This window comes from Sphaeramia orbicularis, chromosome 24 (genome assembly GCF_902148855.1).
Source record: "Sphaeramia orbicularis chromosome 24, fSphaOr1.1, whole genome shotgun sequence".
In the NCBI taxonomy this organism is placed as follows: Eukaryota; Metazoa; Chordata; class Actinopteri; order Kurtiformes; family Apogonidae; genus Sphaeramia; species Sphaeramia orbicularis.
In genome coordinates, this window is record NC_043979.1 from 24,818,270 (window position 1) to 24,845,664 (window position 27,395).

General features: G+C 37.9%; 2 protein-coding genes across 2 annotated transcripts in view; one reads left to right on the top strand and one right to left on the bottom strand.

Annotated features, from left to right (window-relative positions):
• The first annotated feature begins 2,337 nt into the window (after positions 1-2,337).
• On the top strand, positions 2,338-13,281 carry znf513a (zinc finger protein 513a). Its single transcript, XM_030128127.1, has 5 exons — positions 2,338-2,544; positions 3,301-3,431; positions 4,981-5,115; positions 8,589-9,359; positions 10,157-13,281. Exons 2-5 carry the CDS (start codon positions 3,392-3,394, stop codon positions 11,116-11,118), a joined length of 1,908 nt encoding a protein of 635 aa, XP_029983987.1. The 5' UTR covers positions 2,338-2,544; positions 3,301-3,391; the 3' UTR covers positions 11,119-13,281.
• snx17 (sorting nexin 17) overlaps positions 12,887-27,395 on the bottom strand; it is a 29,441-nt gene continuing 14,932 nt past the window's right edge. Inside the window, exons 7-15 of the mRNA XM_030128128.1 lie at positions 24,856-24,943; positions 22,431-22,500; positions 21,751-21,843; positions 21,266-21,469; positions 16,635-16,763; positions 16,449-16,526; positions 15,142-15,216; positions 15,006-15,047; positions 12,887-14,863 (exon numbers count right to left, since the gene is read on the bottom strand). Of these exons, the coding sequence (XP_029983988.1) occupies positions 14,744-14,863; positions 15,006-15,047; positions 15,142-15,216; positions 16,449-16,526; positions 16,635-16,763; positions 21,266-21,469; positions 21,751-21,843; positions 22,431-22,500; positions 24,856-24,943 (899 nt within the window). The 3' untranslated portion in view covers positions 12,887-14,743. The remainder of the gene's footprint in view (positions 14,864-15,005; positions 15,048-15,141; positions 15,217-16,448; positions 16,527-16,634; positions 16,764-21,265; positions 21,470-21,750; positions 21,844-22,430; positions 22,501-24,855; positions 24,944-27,395) is intronic.

Here is a 27,395-nt window from a genome sequence, read left to right on the forward strand (position 1 = left end):
TGGGATGACGCAGAATCCCAGGATCTCCTATTCACAAGTGGACATCCCTGTAATAAAACGAACCGATTTAAACATGTTTTCACTGCCACATGAACACACACGATGCACATTTTGACACCATCTAGAGTACAATCACAACGGAGTTGGAGCTGATTTAATTTTACGCACAATTTTACGCACGACCACATGATAATGTAACCTATTTTAGTCTGAATCCAGCAATATGGATACTTATACTTTACAAATTTTGTTATCATGTTATTCAGTGGTAGGATAAATATTAAGACCCTTTATGCTACTTAAGAAAAATTAGACTAGGACTATTAACACAGTACTGTCAGAGTACTCTCAAGTACTACAATTCTACTGCTTATGTAAATATGTACACATCCCATAGAGTTTTATTACGTATTATTATTCTTATTATTCTTTTTTTTTTTTTTGCACTACCTTATGCATGCACATTTTCTTGCATTTTATCTTGTCACTGCCATGACCAGTGAAATTCCCTGTTGTGGGATTAATAAAATTCCATCTAATCTAATCTAATCTAATCTAATCTAATCTAATCTAATCTAATCTAATCTAATCTAATCTATGTAAAGTTTTTGCATTGGTGTAGCTGGTTCTTGGATGGTAAAAGTCCTTTTATACAGTATTATGACCTTTTGTATTGTGATGCCTTTATCTCAACATGTAAGGTTTTCATTTTCTGTTAAGCTTTGTAACTTGGATGTCACTCGTTAATTTTTTATAACTTGCATGTCATTCAACCCTCATCCAGGGACTACAGATAAAAATGTAATAATGTCTGGTAAAATATATGTAGTATGCACTTTCACATTTAAATAAACAATAATTGATACATGCAAAACTAATAATAGCAATTAAAAATATAGAAAACAATTATTCAAAATATTAAGTACAAGTATGCAAGTATCATCAGCAAAATACAGTTATTCAAAGTAAGAAGCCACTGCAAGTTAAAAAAAAAAAAAAAAAAAAAAAAAAGTCCACTTACATAGAAGTGGTTTTCTGAATAATACTGCTGCATTCACTGCTGTATAGTTACTGCTCACTTGTTTCATACCTTTTGGGTATTTTATTCAAAAGCACTGCATAAAATTCTAAAAGATCATCATATGTTTTGGCATCACTGCAAAATAAACATTTTCATGAGCTCTGAAAGACATCTGTTTTCAGACAATGCATTATCTAGATATTGCAAGCAGTTTTCTCACACATTTACTTGGTTTGAGAAGTAAGAAGGTGTCTTTAACCTGTAAAACATCATGGATTCCTTCAGTTTCACACAAAGTCAACATATTTAGAGATGTATTTTTATGGATATGAAAAACTGTAGTCTGAAAAGTAACTAAAGTTGCCAGACACGTAGAGGTGCAGAATAGGTCTATATAATATTTGCCTCTGAAATGCAGTGGGATAGAATAAAGCTGCACAAAATATAAACACTTCGATAATGTCTAAATACCTCAAATATGTACAGTATTAGAATAAAATAACCTACTTACAACCCTGCATTGCATCGTAATATTAGAGCCTATTTAATGTTGCTACAGCTTAAAATTTGTGAAGGATACTATTTCTGAACTGGGTTAATTTTACAATTCTGGCAAACTGATACCAAGATGCAAAAAGTCATTTTAAAACTGAATTACTATGAAAGACTTGATAGTGTGACATTTCAAGCAGGGCCATAAATCCTTGGTGCTTCATCATAGAGAAAACAAACCCACGATTCCAAAATAAAAAGCACAAATATACCCTTGTAAAAGAAAAAAAATCGGCAACGGTCTCAAGAACTACAACAACTATGATGCATTGAGACACAGTAACCGGATATTGTTTTCGGAAACGGAAACACCCAACTGAGCGGAAAAGAGAGGCAATGAAAGTAAAATTTGTTCCGTCAGCAACATAACACTTCCTGTATGTGACTTTAGCCTTCAGAATAAGAGGGCATTCAAAGGTTGTAATTTGGTTTACATGAAAAAAAATTACCCCTGACTTGGAGTAACTGTGGCACATCACGTAATGAAATTGAGTTATACTCATATACTTAATGTAAGTTACAGTTTCTGAGCAAATATAAGATCTCCTTGATTGTTTTCATTGAACCATAAAGGTGGAAACACATCTGTAGATGTTAGGTGGACGAACATATTTTTTAATTTCATCTTATGCCTACTTCATCAATATAGTAAATTAACTGTTTGGACAAAAACGATGATGCACTTTTAGTAAAATTGTATGTTTCACTGTAATTATTCAGGATGCTGCTTTTATCTTGAAGGATTTCAACCGGAAGTGCCCTTGTTGATGCTGCTAGCAAAGCACAGGCGAGTCAGAAAATCAATTAAGTTATGAAAAATACCATTAATTGCCTTTCTTTGTCACCGCATCTCATGAAGAAATGGCGGATCTCCAGACGCTGTACCTTTGAAGAAAAACACTTAGCGTCTAATGGCGAATATAACGACGTAGGAAACCCTCACTATCGACAGGAATATTTACGTATTTTAGGTAAGTTAGCTTCATAGCTCAGTATTGAAGTTACATTAGCTGCTCGGCTAATTTAGCTTTAGGTTAACATGGTTAGCTACGGATACTATTTACTGAATTCTTCACGAGTCAGTCATTACTACGGATCGACGAAGGCGGTTTTGGAATAGCAACTCTTTTTGTTACGTATCCGCCAAATCGTTTAGATATTTGTACACACAGCGTTAGCCTTCAGCTATTTATGGGCATGTCTCAGTATAAGTTGCTAGCTGACTTAGCTTGGTTCCTCTTTTTCGGGCTACAAGACCGGAGCTAATGTGTTAGCCATTTTGCTAAAGCTCAGAGGCAATTTCACAGTGCTTTTCAGCTAACTAGTTTACAGTGTGAACACTTTAACTAGTATATAACGTATATGTTTTCAGATTTTTTTTTTTTTTTGGATAGGTACTTCCTCAATAGCGTCCATGTTGATGCCTGAACTACCCTTTGATAGACTACATCTCATTCGCTGTGCTTCATTTGGGCATAATAAATGCTTCATACAGCAAGAGACGCTCAATTCAGCTAAATAAATAAATAAATAAATAATTTACAGAGTTGTGTCAGTAATTGTAGTTCCAAAAATTATTATAATGATCTATTTCCTGTGTACTTTCTATGCTTAGATTTGTAACATGGGTTTGCCCTCTTAAATTCTATGTATGTTATTGTAGCTGAATATTGTATTATTACTGTATAAATCTCACAATGTCTCTGTTTTATGTGTTGCATCAATAGGACTACTGAGGCACATCTTCCAAACAAATGAGCTGATGGTTGTGGAAGTGTGCAAGAAGACACAGCAAAAAAGAGTGAGGCTGACTGGAAGATGCCCAGAAAAAAACAACAGAATCCACAGCCAGTCAAGTGTAGGTGTTCAAAGACAACATACAGTCCTCATGACCTGTGTTTTTCATTCACATACTGATGTTTATATTGTTGTTTTGAATGCTTGTCCTCAATTTCTACAAACTCACCTCTGGAAACACTGGGTTTTACTTGCATTCACATCAGTCATACAGTGCTGTATCATTGTTACATTTAATCAGGTCTCACTACCAATAGACTTTTAAAATGGAGAAACTAAATACTGTTAGTTGATGTTAAAATGTATTAATTCAGTAAAATTCATTCTAAATAAGCTGGATAAACCAAATATTGAGAGTAACCCACTGTACATTATATTGCGGTAAATGTTTGATTTATGCAGTGCTTAAGCAGTTACACTAATAGTGCCAAGGAATGATATGTGCATGTTAAACCACACAGGAAAATGGAACAATATAGACAGACATTCTGAATTGTTGTTTTATTGATGCCCTATATGTATATGTGTATTTAAATTGAAGTGAGTTTTATGTAAATGACAACAGAACCATATGCCTTTAATGGGCTATTTGTCAATTTAACAACAAAAAGTGTCCAGTAGATGGTAGCATGATGCTGGTACTCCACTTTTAGCCAGAATGTGCCACTAAGCATGTTGTCCTTGAAGTGGCATGGTTGCAATTTTCTGAAAAGTGACAGCTGTTTGATAGTGGTTTGGATTCCATTAAGCTTCAGAGACAAAGTCAGGCATCATTAGCTGCAACTGCTGTTAAAGAGTACCATCTGTCAACTGTTATGTGTTCATTTTTTAAACAACATGCCGTTATTATGTAGAAAATTACATTTTCTGCCTAGATTATGACAGATTTTTATATTTATGCCCACAGTTAATGGTGCCCTGTGGAATCTAGTTGTGCTTATCCAAGTTGCCATGTGTTGGTGTGACCTTGGGCATTCACACACCATCCAAACAAGGATGAGTGCTTGGAAAAAAAAAAAAAATTCTCTAAAGTAGCAACGTGTCATTAGAATAGAGTGAGTTGATTTTTTTCATGACAGTTACAGTTTGCCTGGATTATTGCCATTTAGAGCCAAACAAGCAATTAAAATACTTTCGGATTCAAAGTATTGGCAGTTGCAACATCCACAATTTAGGAGGAGCTGCAGTTAACAAAATGTGTCACAGCGCACCACATAGTGATGTTACAGACATGGGTTTGCATAGAAATAATTTTTTTCCAGCAGATGTAAGGGAATACAAGTTCTTGATGCAAACTCAGACACATAATCAATAGCAATATCTATCTATCTATCTATCTATCTATCTATCTATCTATCTATCTATCTATCTATCTATCTATCTATCTATCTATCTATCTATCTATCTATCTATGTACAAAAAAACTGTGTAATTGCTAAATAATTCTATTTGATGTTTTATCCATATCATTTTTATCATTTGAAGTTTTCACCGTTGCTATTCCAATGAACTGCTGAAGTGTTTTATGAAGTGTTCTGTGTAAGATTTGCTGTATATTTAACCTGAGGTAAATTAATAATAATTGTTAAATGTCTTTTCTGTACTTTCAGTGGATTCTGAAGATGGTGTAGCAATTGAAACTCCAGGAAACCTCAACTTAGACACAGATTTTCTTCTAGGACAAGAGCTTGAATTTGGTGATCCTGATCATGAACACAAGATTTTAGGCTTGGAAAAGTTTTCAGGTTTGTAATCCATGTTTTTGTCATTAACTCTTCATAAGGCACAGTGTGTTGTTGTCTGTCAGTCTGTTCTTTTGGAGGCATGACTAAGGTATGGGGTCAACTTTACTTCTGGGCAGATTTTTTTTTCCATAACTCATATGTATTTACAGTAATAATTGAAATCTTTCTGTCAGATTTGAGTTTAATCCCAAAACAAAACTTCATTTCGTTTGCATACAGATTTTGTAAACAGCATATTCTGTTGGGATTTTCCAAATTAAGTATTTTTTAAATTATGGTGGGATATGTTGATGATCCAGGTTTTATGTAGGTTTTTTGGACATGTATAGAGCATATGACCTCCATGTCTGTTGTGTCTGCAACACAGCCCTTTTTATGTACATTTGGGTCAAAGGTTCTCTCTGGTACAGTTGGATACCAAAGAAAAGGAGAGGCTTACCTGCTTCAAAACATTATGAAAGAGAATATCAACATGTATTTGGGAAAATACAGCGTGTCTGCTGAGCCATAAAAGTCTTAGTCTTAAATTTGATTGTCCTAAATCAGGGATGTGAAACTCATTTTAGTTCAGGGGCCACATACTATCCAATTTGACCTCAAGTGGGCCGGACCAGTGAAATAAGAGCATAATAACGTATAAATAATGCCAACTCCCTTTGTTTTAGTGCAAAAAGGTAAATTTGCACACTGAAAAATTTTTCATTTACAAACTAACCTTAAACAAAAATCTGAAAATCCATGAACAACCTGAAATTTCTTAAGAAAAATAATCACAGATTTAATAATATTATGTCTCATCTTTTCATTTACACATGTACATTACAATTTACAGATCACAGTAGATCTATAAAGGCACAAAGCATTCAGTAACAGGCATCTGGAACTGAAAAATACAGCATTTAGCTTTATGATCAAAACAACTTGTCGAGACTAAGTGACACTCTTAACTGTCACTGTCTTTTGTGTAATTTTTACACTTTGCAAATTCATACTGTGGGCCAGATTGAACCCTTTGGAGGACCAGTTTTGGCCCACGGGCTGCATGTTCGATACCCCTGTCCTAAATTAATTCCTGAATTATTAATTCCGGAATATTTTAAAGTTGATAATTTATTCTTGAATCTGACACTCAAAGGTCTTAACAGTTCCACAGATGCAGTAATTGATACTGCTGTATTTGCTTCGGAAATCTTTGTAAAGAATTTGTAAAATTTGTGATTAGTATTTAGCATTTTAACATATCAGAGATCGGAATGAGTGGAGTCTCCAACAATCATTGATGGATGGAGGGGTTCAGGTACGAGCTTTAGCAGCAGAAACATTAGTCATAGAGAAATGGAAATGTAACGTTGGATTGAAACGTGGTTAAGTTCGGTTCAAGGCAGTAACTATAAGGCCATTGTACTTTTATTTTTGTGAATGTAAAGTCTTAAAAATGAACAAAGCCACTGTGAAAAATGTCTTAAAAACTCAAATTTGGATTTCTCAAACCTCCAGATATGCTACAATTCATTATCTTGAAGGTGGTTAAAGGGTTGACAGAGGGAGGTGGACTATTTCTGGATTACTGATTCTCATTAGATTTGAGAACAACTTTTAGGAATATAGTTCAAAAGTGAATGTAGTCATTAAAATGTCTTTAAGGCGATTGTGTTTAACCAGTCATATGGTGCTATAGATAGGACATGTAGCTGAGACTACACAGACAGAAGTGGCTATTTCAGAGCCAAAGTACTGCTTTATTAAGTTAATTAAATTTATCGGATAAAAAAATGACCCTACTGATAACTTTAAAAATGCTTAATGCTGGCTGTGACAATCAGTCAACCCTTACCAAATGTCTCATGTTCACTCCTGTATGTGTTCTGTGTTGGTGTATTTCCTGACAAATCGTCCCACACGTGTCTGTTGCTTAGGCCATAAAGGGAATATGAATCTCACACTGCACAGCCCTTACAGTGCATTTCGATTTGGTCCACAGGTTGTATTGTAGTTGCTTGGTAAAAAGACGATAGTGTCATTATGTTTTGTGTAAGCTCTCATTTTCGCTTCTTGTTATTACTATTTAAATGGAGTCTGCCTTCAATGTGAATTATTCTAATGACGGTACAAAAGGAAATGATGGTGGCTCGCTGGTAAAGCAGCCACATCACAAAGAGGTCTCGCAGGTTTTTACTGTTTGCCTCTCAGTGATGAAGTGCAGCCCCTGTGTGCCACACAAAGAGAGATGGAAATACCAGCTCATATTTCCCAGCATGGCTCTTTGTCAGAGAAAGCGATCCAAAAAATGGAAAAGTAGAGAAAGGAGCTGAGACACCAATGTTATATAAGGGTCATAAAAATAGGACCATTACCATCAAGGACACCATTATAACAGGGCATTTATTCATCATCATCATCATCATCTACCCTCATCATCATCATCATCATCATCATCTGCCCTCATCATCATCATCATCATCATCATCATCATCATCTGCGGCTGCCTCTGCTCCCACTACCCCACTACCATTATAGTTTCCCCCTTCATCATCATCATCATCATCATCATCATCTACCCTCATCATCATTATCATCATCAGCAGCAGCAGCCTCACCATTATAGTCATCATCATTATCATTAGGCGTGGTAATCATCCACAAGGGGTTTCCAGGGGCCAGGATAAAAGGGCAGTGTCGAGTCTCGCCTTCCTCACATCCTCTCAGACTCTGAGAAGGAAGGTGCTTTTCTTTTACTCGTCCGTTTCACAAGCTGAAGTCGGAGAGAGCCATGTGATTGAAGCTTGGAAGCTTTCCTTTTTACCTCTTGGGAAAAGCGTCATTGTTCTTGTTTTTACTCCTTGAACGGCATCTAAAATGCAGTTGACCTTGCTGGTAGCACAGTGAGTATCAAATGTTGTAGATTTTCTTTGTTCTACAGAAGAGACGTTTTGGCTTTGCTGAAGTTGTCTTACCCTACAGTTTGGAAATGGAGCATTTTGTGCAACATTAAGGTTGTTTTCTATATTTCACAGCTGGATTGAACTGTTGAATGACATTTGCAGGAAGATGCAGAGTTCAAACTATGTGTTTGTCTTCATATGTTATACTAGTGTCAGATATGGTTTATTTTATAAATGTTAAATCTTGTTGTTTTTCTTCTTTTCTTAACTTTTAATGTTTTCTCCAACATATGTTATACTCTTCCAGGTGCTTGAGTTTGAAGAATCATGAACCCATATTTCATAGTTATAGGTTTAGTTAAGGGATTAGTTTAATGTCTAATTAATATATATATGTATTTCATTTTATTTCTGTGGTTATAGTATCTTATAAGGTCCATACTTTTTATTTGTACATTGAATGTAAGTTTAGTTTTCAGTGAGTAGTTGTGAGATGTCTGTGATGCTATTAATCTGTTGGTTTGTGAGTTCATAGTGTTAAACATATGCAGTGTTTGGAAGCCAATGGTTTTGTTTTGTTTTTCTGCACAGACGTCGCTGCTGAGATTGGTTTCGCTGTGTATCCTCTGGGTGATGAAGAGAGCCCTGCTTACAGCCAGCTCAGCATGGAAAGTGAAACGGATAACTCACGTAGCACAACTGACAATGGAAGGGAAGACGAGGGCAGAGCTGCCCAGTCGGAGCACAGTTTTCCCCCCTACCTGTCCTGCAGGGGCTGCGGCCAGCTCCGTGATGAACCTCTGGGACCTGGCATAGACCTTGTTGGTCCATACTGCCTTAGGTGCTGCAAAGCCTCCAGGGAAGCCAAAAGTACAGACTTCTGCTCAGCTTTTGGAGGCATCAGCGGTATTCGCTCAGGTTCTCATTCACAAATTGATAGTGAAGCAGTGAGAAACGGGATGGGTGACAAAGCACTGACAGTGGAGGACAAATCTGCCAAACTGCACTCGTGTCACCTCTGTGGCTTCTCCTCACGCTACGCCAACCATGTGAAGCGTCACATGAAAACACACAACGGGGAGAAGCCCTTTAACTGCCCGTTGTGCACATATGCCTCAGCCCAGCTGGTGAACCTGCAGAGACACCTGCGCATACACACTGGGGAAAAACCGTACAAATGTGACAGCTGCAGCTTTGCCTGCAGTTCCCTTGGCAACCTAAAGAGGCATCAGCGTATGCATGTGCCCTCCGCGGGGGCAGGACAGGACCCTCCGCCTCGACCTGCCAGTGGGCAAACTAACCTCAAGAGGCATGTGACAGGACAAAGGCACAATGAGGAAGAGCCTGGTGCTTCAGCCAAGGGTATGTATGGTTTTCTGAATAATGAATAACTTGACCCAATTTCAAAACTTAGCCTAGTAGGAATTTCTACCTGTACCTTGTCAAAGTAATAGCAAACTAGAAGCACTCGGAGAGCGCAGACCTCCGCCAAGGCTGATCAGTGGCCCCCCCCGTGGGCCCCCCCACGCCAAGGAGGTTATGTTTTTGCCAGGGTTTGTTTGTCTGTCTGTTTGTTTGTTTGTCTGTCCGTTAGTGTGCAACATAACTCAAAAAGTTATGGACAGATTTTGATGAAATTTTCTGGTCTGCCCCCCCCCCCCCCCCCCCCCGATCACCACCAAAATTTAATCATTTCTTCCTTATCCCATTTCCAACAAACCCTGAAAATTTCATCAAAATCCGTCCATAACTTTTTGAGTTATGTTGCACACTAACGGACAGACAAACAAACAGACAAACAAACCCTGGCAAAAACATAACCTCCTTGGCGGAGGTAAAGATGTAAAGTGCCACCCATTGCACCTGTCATAATAAATTCCCTAGAAATGTACACTGCGTTGAACTTAAATGAATACACTGCATTTCAAGAGGTAAGTTTTATTCAGATGATGTTTAGTGAAGTGTGTTTATTTTTTAATCTAGTGAAAAAGACCCAAAGTAATGACAAAGATTTCACTGAATGTAAGATTGTTTGAAACCTTTGATATAATGTACAAAAGTTATACAATAACTTTCAGATATTTTAATGTAGAAATGTCACATCCTTTCTTTTTAAACACAAAATAACTACATATCTTCATTTCTGCTTTTTATTGAAGTTTTGCAGGTGGCACGACCCACTTCAAATCTGAGTTTAGGAGCCCAGAACAGTGACTACCTGTCAGCTTTTGATGGGTTAAAGGGGGCATCCCCCCCACCCATTCCCGCCTCCAATCCAGCTCCTGGACATCAGCCTCCACCTTTACTGGAGAACACAAGTAGCAGCAGCAGCAGTGGCAGGTCGACCAGAGGGGGTGTAGCAGATGGCGCTCTGCCCCCTTCACTTTTCCCTTATACTTGCCGGTTGTGTGGTATTGTCCTGGAGGACGAGGACGGCTCCTCAGCTCAAATATGTGCCAAGTGTACCCTTGAAATGCTGACTAAAGACTCGATGTCTTCTCCTAACAGCCCCGGTGAGCGGAGTGACAAGGTGTATACCTGCGCAGCCTGCCCTTTCCTTACACACTACCCCAATCACTTGGCACGGCACATGAAAACTCACAGCGGTGAGAAACCATACAAGTGCCCACAGTGCGACTATGCCTCAGCGCACTTCGACAACCTCAAACGCCACCACAGAGTGCACACTGGTGAGAAACCCTACAAGTGCCATTTGTGCGATTATGCCTGTGGAAACTTAGCCAACCTGAAGCGCCACCAACGGGTGCACTCAGGCGCCAAGCCCTTTCAGTGCGCTGTGTGCAGTTACAGCTGCAACCAGAGCATGAACCTGAAGCGGCACATGCTTCGGCACACGGGAGAGAAGCCGTATAAATGTCAGGAGTGCGGCTACACCACCGGGCACTGGGACAATTACAAACGACATCAGAAGAAACACGGCCTGGCCACAGACAACTGGGTCAAAGTTCCAATGAGCAGTAACGAACAGGAGGAAGTAGGAAAAGGGATGGGAGCTGCAGCCAGTGTTCAGAGTAACAGAAAAGAAGCAGGGGTCGATATGCAGTATATGCCGAGGGAAAATCAGACAATACACTCGTGCTACAAACTTGAGATTGTATAAAATATAACTCAACAAAACTAAGCTACCAGCAACAGTTTTTTGGTTTTTCACAGAGCCTTTATATTGTTTTAGTGTGTGTCAGTCTTTAGTGTTTTGTCTGATGTCTTCAGAGGCTGCTAATTGTTTATTTGTAGAATCTCGCACAATTATTAAAAACATTTTAGAATATTTTGATGCCTTTTGGATTAAGATGGACTTATCTTCTATTGAGAGTTTGTCATCTACTTGTTAGTCTGTAGACATTCTGTCTGATTCTGTATGTTACATTACACTATGCGGTCTAAGATTTCCCTGTCTCATTATAACACAGATCTGTTTCTTCATAGTAGGAAATGGAAAACTATCTGCTCTTTTTACCAAATATTATCAATACATGGGACTCATGCACAGTTTTGCTTGAACTATTAGAGCTGCACTGTGTGGACTTAAAATCTCTTTTCTTTAACAAATACTAACCGTTATCATGTAGAAATGGCTTATTTTTATGATGGAGACTAAATGAAGATGTCTTATCTTATTACAATGTCAGTGCCAAGGATTCAGGTCAGGTGTTTTTTATGGTTTATTTGTAGTTAAGTAGCTTTACGTGAAAGTTAAACCCTCATATCACATTTAAAGGTTACAAATAGTAAATTATGGTAAAAAACAAAACAAAACAACAAAGCTAAGCAGGCTTATGTGTTATGTTCAATATTTACTGTTTCTGGTTTTCTGAAGACTACACAGTGCAGCTTTATGTGTCCTTGGAAGGGCCAGTATCATGCATTCTTTGCACTAGGGCACATGCTCTGGTAATGGCATGCCTTTAGAATTCACAAACATATGTACTACTAGTGCTGGAGTTTTATTCATGATATACTGGTAAACTAGGTATAACCTCTTATATAACCTTCTGTATCCTGAGCTGTCCATTTTGCCAAAGTACTCAGGATTATTATGAACTATCACGTGGAAGACTTAAAGGTTGGCAAATATTTATTCTATACTAAAAACATGCACAACCATTTTCCGATGCTCTCTTCAGTCTTAAAAGCACATTCATACACTGTTGCATTGGGCAGATTTACAGAATTGAGCTCTTTTGTGTCAAATGATAAATGAGCATGTTTTTTTCCCCACTAACTTGTACTTGCTACATATCATAAACCTTTCAATTTCTAGACTAATTTATTCCTTCTGGGATTGTCTTTTGAGAGAGTCTGTGTCTGGTTACTGTTTACTGTGAAATTAACCCATTCATGTTGTTTTTTTACTTGAAAAAAAGATGACACTATTAGTAAGCATGTGAGTGTGATAGTTGTTTTTGTATGTGGCTGTGATACACTGCTAGAACTGCATACTTTAATATATAGAGTAGTTTTATTTTGAATGTGTGATATATCATAGTTACCATGGGAAAATATTAGGGAATTTGTGAAATAACTATTATATGCAAGTGAGATATGTTTCAGGTTGCCAACATGCCATGTCACAATGGAGCATTGACCCCATTGATTAGTACTGACATCCCTCAAGTGTCCATTTTTGTCTTTATGCAGTGTCTCATAAATGCCTTAAGTGAGGATTTGGAAATAAACATGGAATTCATTTCATTGAATGTCAGATGAGAAGACTTGCACTGATTTTTCTTTCAATCTTTGTTGCATTTTCATAACAGTACATCTCTGTTCCATGGTGAGACTTGAATCATTGAATGTGAAACTGCAAAACGAAGGCTGAAAGAGGAATACGTTGAAGGCAGTCATAAACAGACAACAGAGAATGACAGGATGATCTAATTTCAGATTTATTTTAGCATCATGGCAAACAGACCCACCGACCTTAGCACTAAAATCAAAGTGAATAGTGGAATGAGTCGAGTCAGTACAGTATCCATGAAATTTGACATTTGTGATGCTGATGAAAAATACACTTCAAAGTGTAATTTGGCACCTACGTACACATCTAGACACCCAGGACCTGGCAGCTTTCATGTACTTGATATTGGCAATAAGAGAGAAATGAGAAGATCTCCCTACTATAAAAAATGCAGTGGATAAAAAGCACAGCAGTGAAAGAAAAGACACATTTTGTTTACAGTTCTGGCTAACCAGTGAGTAAAGCTGTTGGCACTGATTTAACATTTAGAGGCGTTAAAACACAGATGCAGCTCTTAAAAAAAAAAAAAAGTGAAGCTGAGAACAAATGGAATGACGTACAGTATATATAAAAACAGCGGTGTATGTTCATTTTGTTGCCTGCTCTGAATTAAGTTTTTTTCACTCCAGCAATAGTGTTCACCAAGCACCTTTTCAGCTAAATCCTCTGAGATGATCGGCACACTGAACGTACAAATTACGACAAAGACCAACGGCCCCAAAGAGACGCAACGAAGATAATCAGAACCAAAATCTGTAAACTTTACATTTTAACTAAAAAGTCCCCTAAACATTATGTAAACAATGATAAATGTTAGTCCATTTACATTTTTTGTTCTATACAGCTTAGATTACATTTGATCTATTTGATTACAATAAGCTATGATGATAAAGATATTAGTAAATGTTCAGAATACTTAATTACATGTACATAATATAAAAAGTGACGTAATTTTTATGTTTATTTTGTGCAAAACGCTTTAGTAAACTATAATTTGGCATTTATGAGAGACCTTAAAAAATTGCTTTAAAAAAAAAAATCATAGATGGAATCGCAGAGCCCCTTTCGAAATCTCCACACAATGTACAAGTCATGTTTGAGCGTCTACTCAAACATTCACCTCCACCTGTAATACTGTGCAAAATGACGGGTTCAGCAAGTGCAAGCAGCTCGGCCAAATCGACCACCTGTCAAGTTCTGCGAGATTCTCTTAAAAAAAAAAAAAAAAGAAAGACAAAACACAGGCAAACTTCGAAGCCGTCCTGACAAATGTGCTGTTAAATGATTAGAGAACCTGTGAGGCAGAAAAGGAAAAGTTAAGGCGTCAGACTATTTCTGAAGGCAGTATGCGAGACTGTGCCCCGAACTGAAAACTATCTTCACCGTTTACTGACGTGGCGCATGAAAAAGCACGACGCAGAGAATCACTAACAAAAACAAGACATTTTGGTTTAAAGCCAAGCCAACGTAGGTAAGCAGTTGTGAAAAATCTACAGTTTCAATCACTTGACTGAGATCAAATTCCACACATTAGCTGGACGACTTCTTTTGAGAACAATCCATGTCCAGTTCTGTGGTATTATCACTAGTGCCAGGTCTAACTAAACATTTGGCTCTGGTTGGAAAAAAAAAACAAAAACATGCAGCCACTAAAGGAAGAATGTGTTTAGCTGATAATATATTAATTTACTTTTGTACCTTTAACTGTATTGATAAAACAGTAATACAAGTGAGACAGAATGGGTCCTCTGTTCAATACCTGCAACTTTACATGCTAGTAATGTTTGGATTTAATATGACGCTTGGAAGTAAAATACAAATCAGGATGAGCTTAAGGCAGCGATTTCTCCAGGAAGAAGCTACAATCTTGCAGAATCAGACACTCATTCTGCTCAGCTCGGCTCAGCTCAGCTTGGAATCTTTGTCGTCCCGCTTGGTGACAGTGGAAATGGAAAGAGGAGAATGGACCGATCGGGGGTTGGGGGGGTTACAGGTCATCATCCCCGATTCCCTCGAAAGCGTAGTTGCCGTGGAAATCATTGCCACTGATGTCGTTTGCTGAGTTGGAGGCGCTGATCCCTCGGAGGGACACGGAGCTCAGCTTGGTCTAGATGAAACAATCAATAAATGAACACTTAGATCTGAGTGGACTGATTTATTCCATCGGGTTTAATGCTGTTAGAATAAATTATCCAGCTGTAACTTGCTTCAGTATTGGTTCGCACGCCCTATACTATAAATATACTCACTGAGAGTTTGACAATTTGCTCGCGGTTTGGGTCGGGAGAGTCCTGCAATCAAATCCAAAACAGAGACGAAAGGTTATATAGTTGAGGTTGAGTTGAGGCTCATATAAACTCCAAAACAAACAGTCCCATGTCTCACCAGTAGGGGGGGAGATTTCACAGCTTGCTGACTGTCTGGTCGGTGGATGGAGCCGTTGTGTCGTTTCCTCAGCATCTGGGAGGAGACACGGGAAGGCAAGAACACACAGTATTTAATATTATTGGAAAGAATGCAGTAGATTATTAAGTTCAGCAGAGCAAATAGTGAAAGGAGATATATAATATAATGTGTTAAATGTATTATAGTTTTAAAATGCCAGGTAAAAATATACAGTCCTGTGCAAAGGTCTTGGGCCATCTTTAGTTATGTTGTTTTTACAAGGTTGTAACGAGCATAATATACATTTCTCAGTCTCTTTATTAAGAAGCAGAAAGAAAATGTCGAGAAACATAGTGTGAAAAGTATTAATTAAATGAATTCTTCGGGCAACGGTCAATATTTAGTGTGACCTTTGCTTTGTTCCCATGACAAAAAAAAGCCCAAATAATAGGAAACATCTAGTGCAAAACGGTAAAAAGATTAGTGCAATAAATCTCATACTGTCTGCCCAGAAGAGTTCAAGACTAGACAAGGCTTTTTTTGTTTGTGCTTTTAATGTTCCCTCATCACTTCTCTTTTTTTTTTCTTTTTTTTTTTTTAACAGAGACTGACAAATGTATATGTACATTATTATAATATGTCATTCTTATCTCACTAATACAACAAACCTAAGACATTTGCAGAGTACTGTAGGTAAATTGTGGCTGTTTTTTGTTAAATACTTAAATCTTCAAGATATTATGGTCTGACTAATACTGGATTTTGGAGACATATATATATATATACAACTTTATTATTATCAGTAAAAAAACACCTTGTTCTGTATTATATGTTGTGTGAAAGAGTGTCCTATTGGTTGAAATCAGACATACGGTTGCATAAAAAATTATTACACCATCAAAAACAATGTTTATGCAATCAAGTACTAACTCCTGTGTGTATCATGTGACTAAAACAGACAGAAAAGAAAACATGGAATGCGTAAAAGCACTGTTTTTGGCAGTGCAATGCCATAGATATTAATGTAAGAACTGAAGTGATTTTGGTTATTATCAAGAAAATATGGAAAATGTCCAGATATCAGCTCTGAAATTAAACTCTTATGAGCTATTTTTGTTGTTATCATTATATTCGTCCAAACAAATGTACCTTTAGTTGTACAAGGCATTAAAATGAACAAGAAATTGAAGAAAACATGGGGTGGTCTAATAATTTTTTCCGTGACTGTATATGCCAATACGGGTACACTACTGATAGGTCTGTATCAGCCAATAATATTGCATTAGTTACTGTACTTAAATACTCACCTTTTTAATGCTGCCTCCTGACTTCTTCACCATTAATTCATCCACCATAGACTGAAGACAGATGCTCATCATGATAGCCTACAATCACAAACTAGAGTCGGTCAAATCTGAAATACTGTTTGTTTTTTGGAATTTATTTGTGCATGAACATCTTCCAAGAACAAAACACTCAGATCAGATCCACACCTGTTGACTGGTGATGGTGACCCACTGGAGGCGGTCCTTGCTCATCAGATACTCGAAGGCCAACTCCAGTTTGACCTCGCATTTGGCCGAGCTGCAGGGGTTGGTTGTACCATTGGACACTGGGACTTGCTGTAATGACAAACATAAAAGTATTGAGCGTCTCAGAGTCATCATCACCTGAATCTGCCTTCCATAGACTTCAGATCATCACCAAAACTGGGTTGTTGAGCTGTTTTACTGGGTCACCAAATACCAGTATATAATAGTAATATAGTGTATGTAAATTCACCTGCCTAATTAAAGCAGGTTAGCATTTGAATTATTTGTTTTGTCTGTCTGCTGATGACGATGTGTATTTAACTGACATCATTTATTAGAAGTGGCTGTTGATGTTATGCTACAAATTGTGACCAATTTTGCAACAATTGGATTTATTCAATGTTTGACCATGTTGTGTCAGTAAAAATGTAGGCATTGTAGCAGTTTAAGATGACTTTTTGTAAATCAGGGTCCCAAGGAAACATGAAACTGATCATTTGGGGCTGAAGCTCAAAAGGTTTGGGAACTTTTGATCTAAATGTACAATAAATCCCTTTTCTACATACTATTATTTCTTAATTTAAGGATCCCCATTAGTCTCTATCAAAATGAGAGCTATTCTTCCTGGGGTCCATTCCCAATACAAAAGTATTACAATTTATGCATTTACAAAACACATGAACAGAAAAAACACAGATACATTACTTCAACATTGTTTCATTACTGATAACAGATTTCTTAAGATGTGTTTTAAAAACAACCTGATTACTTATTAACGTCATTTCTGGAGGTAACATTCCAATATTAAAGCTGCAGGAGCCAAAATGGGAGGAAATACTCCTTCTGCAGCTCTCTCCCCACAGTCTAAATCAGAAGACTAAATATAAAGACAGATGATCTGACATTTTTTTTCCAACCTTTCTCATTGAGACAGAGCAGCACAGTAGAATTGTGTAACATCACTTGAATCTGATCAGTGAATGTTAAAGGCAGCTTTCATTCACATGTTTAATTCTCTTACTTTTCTGACAATGCCTGTGATTTGCTGAAATTGGTAAATCACAGGGTAGCCTGAAAACACAGGCAAGGAGGAAATACACAAATCTCATATCCTCTCAGAGCACTTGAATTAGAATATGCTGAAAGGTTTTTGTCTAATGACACTACAGAGCACTGCAGCTTCATCTGCCAATGTTTCAAGTGATGTGGATCCTTAAGCTACCAATCAATAGCACAGAACACTTTAGAAAAACAAAACTTTATACCACAACTCCTGGTATGAATTTCAACAAGGAAATATACTGCATCATTATCCTCTGATACACTGTGGTCAGATATTAAGATTTTTATTAAGACATGGAGGTGCTCTAAACAGCTTCCTTAGCCAGTTTTTTACTTGACCAGTTAATTTCTATTTTCTCTATTTCTATTTATGCATTTGGCAGACACTTTTTTCGACGATTAACAATTAACCTGTCTCTCTCTCTCTACTTTATTTGTAAAGCACTTTAAAACAACAACAGAGGACCAAAGTGCTGTACAGAAGAATTATTTATTTACTTTTTGGCCTGATCACACATGCAGACATGTCAGCTGCAGTCAGTGTGTGTTAAAGAGGCTCCAAGCTCATGGTAGGCACTTTCCTTCCATCTTGGTTGTCATATAAACACATAATTTTAGTCACTTTTAGGGTTTCAGTTACACAGACATTGCGCTTTCTCATAGATGTCTGTCTTGCAATCAATCAAGTAGTGCGGAATCACTATCATTATCTCAGATATGTTATGATAGTATTGTGTGTTACTGTGTGAATTCCAACCCTACTGAAAATATTGTTTGTCTCCTGGCACGTTTAGTCAATAAATGTTTTTAACTCATATTCAGTTCTGTAACCTGGACCTGGATAAGTGGTGGATAATAGATGGATGGCTTCAACTCCTATTTCTACATTCAGCTGAAGGATGAGTTGCCTATTCACCTCCATGACAGGAGGACCATGGATGCAGCTGAAATCACATTCCTATTCTACAATTCAACTGTCAATCTTCAGCTGCTGCATCACAAATGACGAGCAGCCTCATCTGGAGAAAACTAAACTGCTACTGCAGGAAACGTGACAGGAATGAACACAAATACAGAATTTCAAATATAAAGCTCAAAAGACAGAAGAGGCTCCCTGAGTATGAGCCTTCATTCCTCATTCATGGGGCCGGCGCTGTGCAGTGACAGACTATTCCTTCTGGGTCAGAGACTAGCCATGCCTCTCCTGGAAACCCTGACTTCCCCCAGCCCCACACAAAGATAACATGAAGAGGAAATGCAGATAAAACACAGGCCTCAGATATAAACACACACACATTGAGTGTTTATACATGATTTTGCAGATGCAATTTGAGATTTGACTACAAGGGGGGTTGTAGCGCTGCACCAAATGAGATGTTTTGAATAGTTTGGTGGAGAGGAAAGGGCTCATTAAAATGACTTTGACCTCTGAGAATGAGCTCAGGAATTAATCACTGTGCTCGACAGTGTGGGGGCTCAGTATGTAATCAGATGAGCCAAGATGCATTTTAATTTTCGATGTGTTACCATGTGTTCAGATCTCAGTGCAAATGAACTTCGGAGACTCATAAAAGCTTCTGTGATTCATATAATGACTGCATGGCTCCCACAGTAAAACGCAACAAAAGGGAACTGTTCCCCTTATCTCCATTTAAATGAGGTCCTGCATCTGTAAATGTTCATCGTTTTAACTGTAGTTGAAATTATGTGGGGAGCTGCATGTAATGCTTTGCTGAGCTATTCATAGTGAAAACAGATTGTTCAGGAAAGCTGCCTCTTTTCATGATGACTGACTGTGTGGAAAGACAAAAACAGGCCAACTGTGTGCTCATTTCATGCTCAGTTTTTAGGGTTACTTTTCTTATGTAGCTAATATGGAGGTTTAGATTTTCTATAAAGAAATTATGAGTACACGACAATCTTTAAATCACTCACTTTGACAAATGAGTGTTTTAAAAGGTTATCCATTGTGATGTGTTTTTGACAAGGAGGACTGTATTGTACTCTTTTGTAGGCAAGATTGTCTTTTCTTCCCTAACTAATGGTGAACCACACTGCAGTGATTCAGGGTTTTCCATCATTATAACACTGAAGTGCACCACCTGAGTGTTTTTTTCCACAGCACTGAAGTTAAATGAAAAGGGAAGAACTATGTTGACAGTTCTGTACTTTTATTTGTCATGCTAAATTGCAAATTCACTACTGTTTAACCAATGTTATATTGTGAATATAAGTTAAACTTAGAGACGCTGTGTTTACATAATTATCAAACATATCCCCATCTGAATATGACCTCAAAATCTGCATCTTGAAAGTGTTTTTCATAAATAAAATAAGTATAGTAGTCAAATTTTGAATGAAAAGGCAGTTTTCAGTGAAATAACACCATGATTGAAGAAAAAAACTGGTAGCAGGCCTTTAACTGGGTAAAAAAAAAAAAACGAAAAAAAAAAAGTAAATGTGTGTAAGGGAATCATGTGATCATCAAAGACAAGGATGGAATGAATGAAAAACAAAAGTCCAAAAAGAGTAGACATTTAGATATCTAGACATTTTTTTTCTTTGCTACTTTTGCAGACATTCTTAAAGTAATCCCATGATACACTGAGGATGAACTGGTGAATCAAGGACATGTATTCTGTATTATACTCCGACAAAGATGCTGTGTAGTCGAAACATGTTGGCGATTGTGTCCTTGCAGGTAATAAAGGGTTTTTATTTTTACATCAGGGTGCCTAAGAGTTATTTCTGTCTGTTGTATTTTTGCACTACTTACTTGTTGAACATTGATGATCGATTTATTTTACAACAGTCCTTTTTGCCCTTTTGTTTTTTAACACCACCATGACAATGATGGCAACCTCAGCAACCAAGGGAAAACCTTGTGATTAATTACCATGAAGCACATTTATGTCCGATCACTCAGTCACAATCATCTCCTGAGCTGCCTGACAGCTCTCCTGCTGACATGTGAAGGCCCTATGCATTAAACATATGCCCTCTGCTCTGGTAGCATCTTTGCCCTATCATGCCTTCTCATTACCTGAAAGAAACATCTGTCATTTACTCGTGATATTAATTTAAGTTGCAGGAAGTGAGGCGCTTGCTCGCTCTGCATTCCATCACATTCTCTCCTTGCCAACAGATAATGATCAGTTCAGATAACGGATGCTGGTGTTTGTGTAGTGTTGGTGGATCAATACAGTACTATCCTTGTGTGGGCTGCTTGTTTGTGTAATTGGACTGATGAAGATAGATGCTGTGGCGGTCAGCACTTTTTGTGAGCAGTACGAGTAAAAACTACTGCTTGGCAAGACTAACATTTGTTTATGGTGCAATGGTGAGATGAGTTGGGAAACCCACGAGTCTTTGCTGCTTGGAGACAAACTCTCCAAAGCTGCTGTGCCTCTACGCTGGAAGTCGCTGTCTCCTAATAATATGGAGATATTCCACTTTAATTTTTTCAGGACTGAAGAGGTAGAGGAGTGCTTGAAGGAGAATCAATTTCACACACTCACGATTTCACTTACAGAAGATGTGACGCGCCAGCACCTCATGCGTGTCACCTTGAAGCTTCCCTCCTTCATCTGCTCATTAGGCAGTTTGACGTGGAAGTTGAGCTCATTGTTGCCAGCGCTGACGATGACTTGGCAGCCCTTCTCTGGGAAGTCGGTGATGCACGGATCAAACTTGATATAGCCATAATATTTGAGTGTCTGACCTAGATGGATGAACTGGAAAGAAGCATAGGAAAACTGTTTTAAATGGCTAATTTTTCTATATATGACGTCTCTGTCACATCCCTAGGGAAAGAACGTTGGTATTCTCTGATGGATTGGGGTAATTAAAAAATCATGTCATGGGAATATGAGGCTAATTGCATAACAGAATGCACTGGAGGCTGCATTCGCCATGGTCTACAGATTCATCCTTGGACAAAGACATTTTCCGGTATCAGCTGGATTCGAGTGACCATGCAGAGATGGAACAATCTACAAGTGATGTCCTTACTTACTTCTTTCTTGGAGCCTTTCTCCTGCAGTGATTTGAGCTGCCTGTGCTGGTCTTTGTTGACGAGTATCCAGCCTCGCTCAATGTCAGACACTGTCTGGTGAAGCAAAAACAAGAAGTCGAGTTCATCTTTCTGCACAGCGAACAGAATAAAGCAGGCTTCTGTGTTGGGAGAAGTCTCACCCTGAGCCTTTCATGTACACTGCAGGTCAGCAAATTACTAAACACAAACAAGCACAAGTGCACATGCTGGCAAACACCATTTATTTTTCTTTGATTTCCTTTTTCAAGCATGCCTCTGGTGCACAAAAAACAAAGCTCAGCAGTACAAGATTTTAATCAAACTACCCGCCCCAAAAATGCTTAATACGACAGATCACAGCTGTCGCAGCAAAGGGAATCCACTATTAATAGGATCAGAGAAGAACACAAAGAGGCCCAGGATTCAAGGTGCAGCAAAGTCACAACATGCTGACTTTGCTATCGGATAATGGAGGGGCTCGTGGGGATGGACAAACACTTATGGCAACCCTGGGGTAGGATTTAATTTTGTTGTGATGGTGCAACATGCAAGCTAAACAAGGCACAGCAGATGACAGCAATCACCTCTAATCTTAACTCTCTGTTTTGTCCCCACAGTTAAGAATGCAATCTCAAAAAATATTTGAAAAGATCCGCTCTTACCTGGGCATATAGCAGATTCAGGCCAACTCTGTTGTCCATTACATCAGTGTCATATGCCATGTCCCAGTAGCTACAAGGAAAACATCACATCACTTTCCACAAACCTGCATCTAACATGCATTACATCCAAACAGTAACAGTCTACAGTTCAGTTAGTCTTTAAAGACCTTACACAAACTTATGAAACCATTCCTTTACTTCCTGTCTGCATTACATGGTCTAATATTAATTTACACAGTAGAATTCTGTATGCTATTTTTTTTCTTCAGTGTGCCATGGAGATGATAAGATGTTGAGTTTTAGCATTTATCTAATGGATTAATTTCTGTGGAGGCTGAAGGCCATTTGTATTTGCAGCAGCGCTGTCAGTTGGTGGTGCATGGAGATGTGTGGGTGCAGGAGAGTGTGAGGCAAAAACTGCATAAAATCCTATCTGACAGTCTACACTGTAGTCAGACTGCCAGGGCTTAGAGAGGGATCAAATCTAAGACGACACAAGAAAGTGATTTAGTAAAGAAAAACACTGGTGACAAGATAAAAGAGAAAAAAACTGAATTAAATCAGATATTTTTATTACATATTCTTAAGTCAGATGTTGGAAAACTGTAGCTAAGCAGTGCACTTCTTTGTCCTTCTGTACTTTTTAGTCAAAATCTTCATGTTTTCATCTCTTAACACCTTTAAACAGGCGTGAAATTTAACAGTCTGTTACTGGAAGAGGTGAAAAAAATGCTCAAGCAGATGTAAATCTTGCTGCTAGATCACATCAGCAATTCAAAGCAGGCAATGAAAAAAAGATGGAGAGTGTGAAAGAAGAAGAGAATGAATTGTGGGTTTATGGGTCATATTGCTACTGACCCACAAAAACCTGATATACTACTTATATATATGTTCTTCTTATGTTTGGGTAATCAGCAATGCATGGGAATGAAAAAAAAAACATCTATAAGACTGTGTTTTACTATAAAGTGACTTTTTTTTTTTTTAACCAAATTGAACATTTTAGACAAACCTTATCCTACTCTGGATCTCATACACTAAGGGTCTTTTTTTTCCTACACCTCTACTGGTTAATTCTACATTCATTTTCCTCTCTGCAAAGTGAAACTAGGTCAGGGGGACTAAGACTTTCCTTCAGGCAGAAAGAAAGTAAACATCCTGTGTACCTCAGTCAGCAGGGGGCAGGGTGAGGAAAGAACAGACTCGCAGGGAAGCAGAAAAGTATTATGTTGAGAGGGGGAACAGTCACTAAATTCTGACTTGAAGGGGAAGTAGCATCAGTATTTTCCAGTGCAGAGACTTTCTGGGTAGCTGACCCAAACAGATATACTTCTGCATGCCTGAAAGGTTTTGTATTTCATGACATTATGGCACATTTTCCCACTCCCAGCAGACAGAATGACAGTTGTGGTTTTATCTACTAACCGGTAGCATGATTAAGCCACTAATATTTTAAGCTGCTTCCAAAGTTACCTGCTGTATGTGAAAGGATTTTTTGCCATAAATAGAGCAGCAGAGGATTCTTGTTTTAGCCATCTTGGAATAGTTTGTTGAGAACAACGGATTTAGTTATCAACGGCAGAAATAATCCTCACATTTGGCAGAGGTGTTATCCGCCTTCCCGTAATATCAACCACCTTGAAATAAGTTTATAACCTGTGGAAAACACTGAACCTAAGCCAGAAAAACAGTCCTGAAGAAACACAACCTTTGCGAGCTTGTGCAATCCACATACCCTCAAAATTTTTTTCTAATTCTGCACCAGATATATCAGTAAATATATAACGTTATAAGGTTTACTCAAATAATTACAACATGAGCTCTTTAAGAATTGTTCATTTGGTTTCTTGCTAGATCTGTTTTGGTGTAGATACTGCAACTTTCTGAAAATTTGTTTTAAAGTTGCAGCATAGACACATTTAGATCAGCTCTATATTACAATTAAAATATTATCTACAAACACGATATTAAAAAAAATATGATAAATATGATAATCTTTGCAATGTTGTCCTGATTAATCCTCCATAAGCAAACTGCTGACTTGGGCAAGTTTAAAGGAAAATTAATTAAAGTATAAATAATGAATGACCCTGGTTTCTAGTGCAAATTAACTGCCACTTTGTAGAAGATGCAGAAGGTGGTGAGGACTCCCATGGTTAAACTAAACGCTGCCCTGACATATTAAAAGCAAGTGCTTCAGTGAAGATAAAAAAAATAATTAACACCTCTGAATAGACTCTGAATGGAAGATACAAAGGAATACAATAAATGCACAGCTTACCAAAACAGGAATATCCTGCCTGCTTATTTACAGGATTACATAAGTAATACTAAAACACTGATCTATGATTCAGAGCTATAATTATAATTGGAGGAGAGCATTTTGGGAAGCACACAATGAAATTCAGAGGGTCACGGTTGGTACCTTTTCCGTAGGAGTATATGGAAATCAGAGCTCCGTAGGCTGGTAATGGATACATAAGGTAGCTCAAACTCCTGGAGCTTCCGTACAACTGACAAAGACAGAGAGAGACAAGGGACAACAGTATGAGAGAGGAGAACAAGTGCAGCTACAGTGAAGACCTGAGGACATTTGAATAATGATGGTGAAAACAAACAATGAGGGATGGGGAGACTCCATCTGGACAGGTCCCAGCAGGGTAAAACTTTGTGTGAGTATTCAAATGTGAAGAAAAGATAATGGCCTAATGGATAATGTGTGTGTGTGTGTGTGTGTGTGTGTGTGTGTGTGTGTGTGTGTGGGGGGGGGGGGGGGGGGTCCACGAACTGCAGCTGTTACATTGCAGCCTGTTCCCTAAGGAAAGCGAAGAAGACCTCATGTATTTGCTGCCGAGTTTCTAGGCATCGATACATTTTCCACAACAATAAAAAGCAGCGACAGCACAGTTTCCTTTTGTTGATAAAATAGTTTGGGTTGATAAAATGTTTACTCTTTCACGGATGAGTACTGAGTCTACAGGAAGCACATTCTGGATACCTCAATGCTGTGAATCTCCGAAGGAATAAAAACACAGAAACAAAGTGAATTCTTAAACTGTTTTGGTACATTCTTAGGCAAACTAAATCATCAGTGGGAGAATGCAGATAAGAAGACTAGCGCTGCTACTTCGAACCACATACTGGTTCTTCTTGACATGTTTTTGCATATTTTAGAGTATTTATTGATTTATACGCAGACTTCTCAGAGACCTACTGCCTGTCAGAGAGGAATTAAATTCTTCCAAGTTATGTGGTTATGTCAATACTCCCACCAGCAGTTTTGTTTGATCCGCAGCCTGCTGTGCTGGATTTATTCTAGTAGTTGAGTCATATGTAACACACGGCTCTTCTCTTTCATGCCACTCACTTTTTCATATTTTAACTTTGCCAGGCCTATACAACACACTTGTAATATTTACAGATTCTTCCAAGTTAATCTGGCACATTTTCAAGTTGGAACGGCTTTGGCGTTAGTAGCAGTGGGAGCGTTTGACAGGTGGAGGACAAGAAAAGAAAACCTGGGTTCTGAAGGTGGATTTAACCCGGCGGGAATGAGATGGTCTGGAAAAAGGATTCGGAAAACTCATACATTTCGATGTGAGATGGTTTATTCATTCACAGAGGCATCTGTGTTGCCACTACGCTGTTTTGCATGCACAGTTATAAGCAAACAAATGAGCACAAACAAATATGGCAGCAGGTTTTGAATGCTAATGTGAAAAAAACAATTTATCTGTAACACTGCAAAGACTTGGGTTGTATTAGGCTGAATTTTAATTAGCACTATTTGCAAGCTTTTTTTTTTTTTTTAGCATGAACAAACTGGAAAACATTCAAGAGTCCATCTCTCCCTGAGCTGCCAGGGATCTAGTGAGTGAATTATCCATTCCAGCCACAGAAACTGTAAAGTAGGAACTTAACACAAGATACAAGTCTCGAGGGGTGCTGCAGCCTTTTTAATTAAACTACAATGCATCTGCAAACAGTGAGACGGCCAGGCTGGGATACTGCATTACTGCCAGAGCTAACTCTCTAAGTCATCGTGGGGAATATGGAACAAAAGACTAGAATCTTAAGAGTGAATTTGCAGTTCTTCATTCCCATAAAGTTTCTCTATTATCCCATTTATAAGAACTTTTTTTTCTACTTAAAGCACTGAGTGATTTTTGTACATTTTGAGATTAGTCCTGGCCTGACCTGAAAATATTTTTTTTATATTATGATTACATTACACTTGGCTTTTTTTTTTAATCACGTAGCTAAATGTATTGCATATTTGGATAATCTTATAAAGAACACTGGTTAACAGCTCGAAACCCAATTTGCTGACTCACAGTTTTTTGTTGTATTTTAGCCATGTACAGTAGAGGTTATTACCTTTCAAATTATATGTCATTAATTATGGCCTTATGGTTCTTCATTTATACATTTTGGAACTTGGTATAGTAAATAAATGTCAAAATTTACACAAATTAGGTGGGAATGAACAGGAAGGAACAAGTTAACACAGTTACCAAACTACAAAAACCACTAATGACTCAACTGTGTGTAACCACAGTCTATACCACTCACTAAAGAAAGCCCATTGTTTAACCCACACATGCACCTACATTATAATCTGTATCATCAAGATTGCTCTCTCAAATAACAACAAAAGAAGCAAACAAACTCACAGCTGGTTATTTTCACAGTTTCTCAAAATAACACTGTGTCTTAAAATCCTCACGTAAGTTCCTGCATCAGCCCAGATTTCACATTCTAGCTCTATTTTCAGACAGAAAATGGCAACAACACAACCAAACTTATCTTTCACCTCAGTTTTCTGTATGGTTTGTGTCGTTGACTGTCACAGTTTAGTCTGAAGCGTGGCTCAACAAATGGCAATTTAGCAAAGATAATAGCATCACATAATAACCTGATACCTTCATAAGTCTCATAATCAAATAAATCCACATAGAAGAAAGT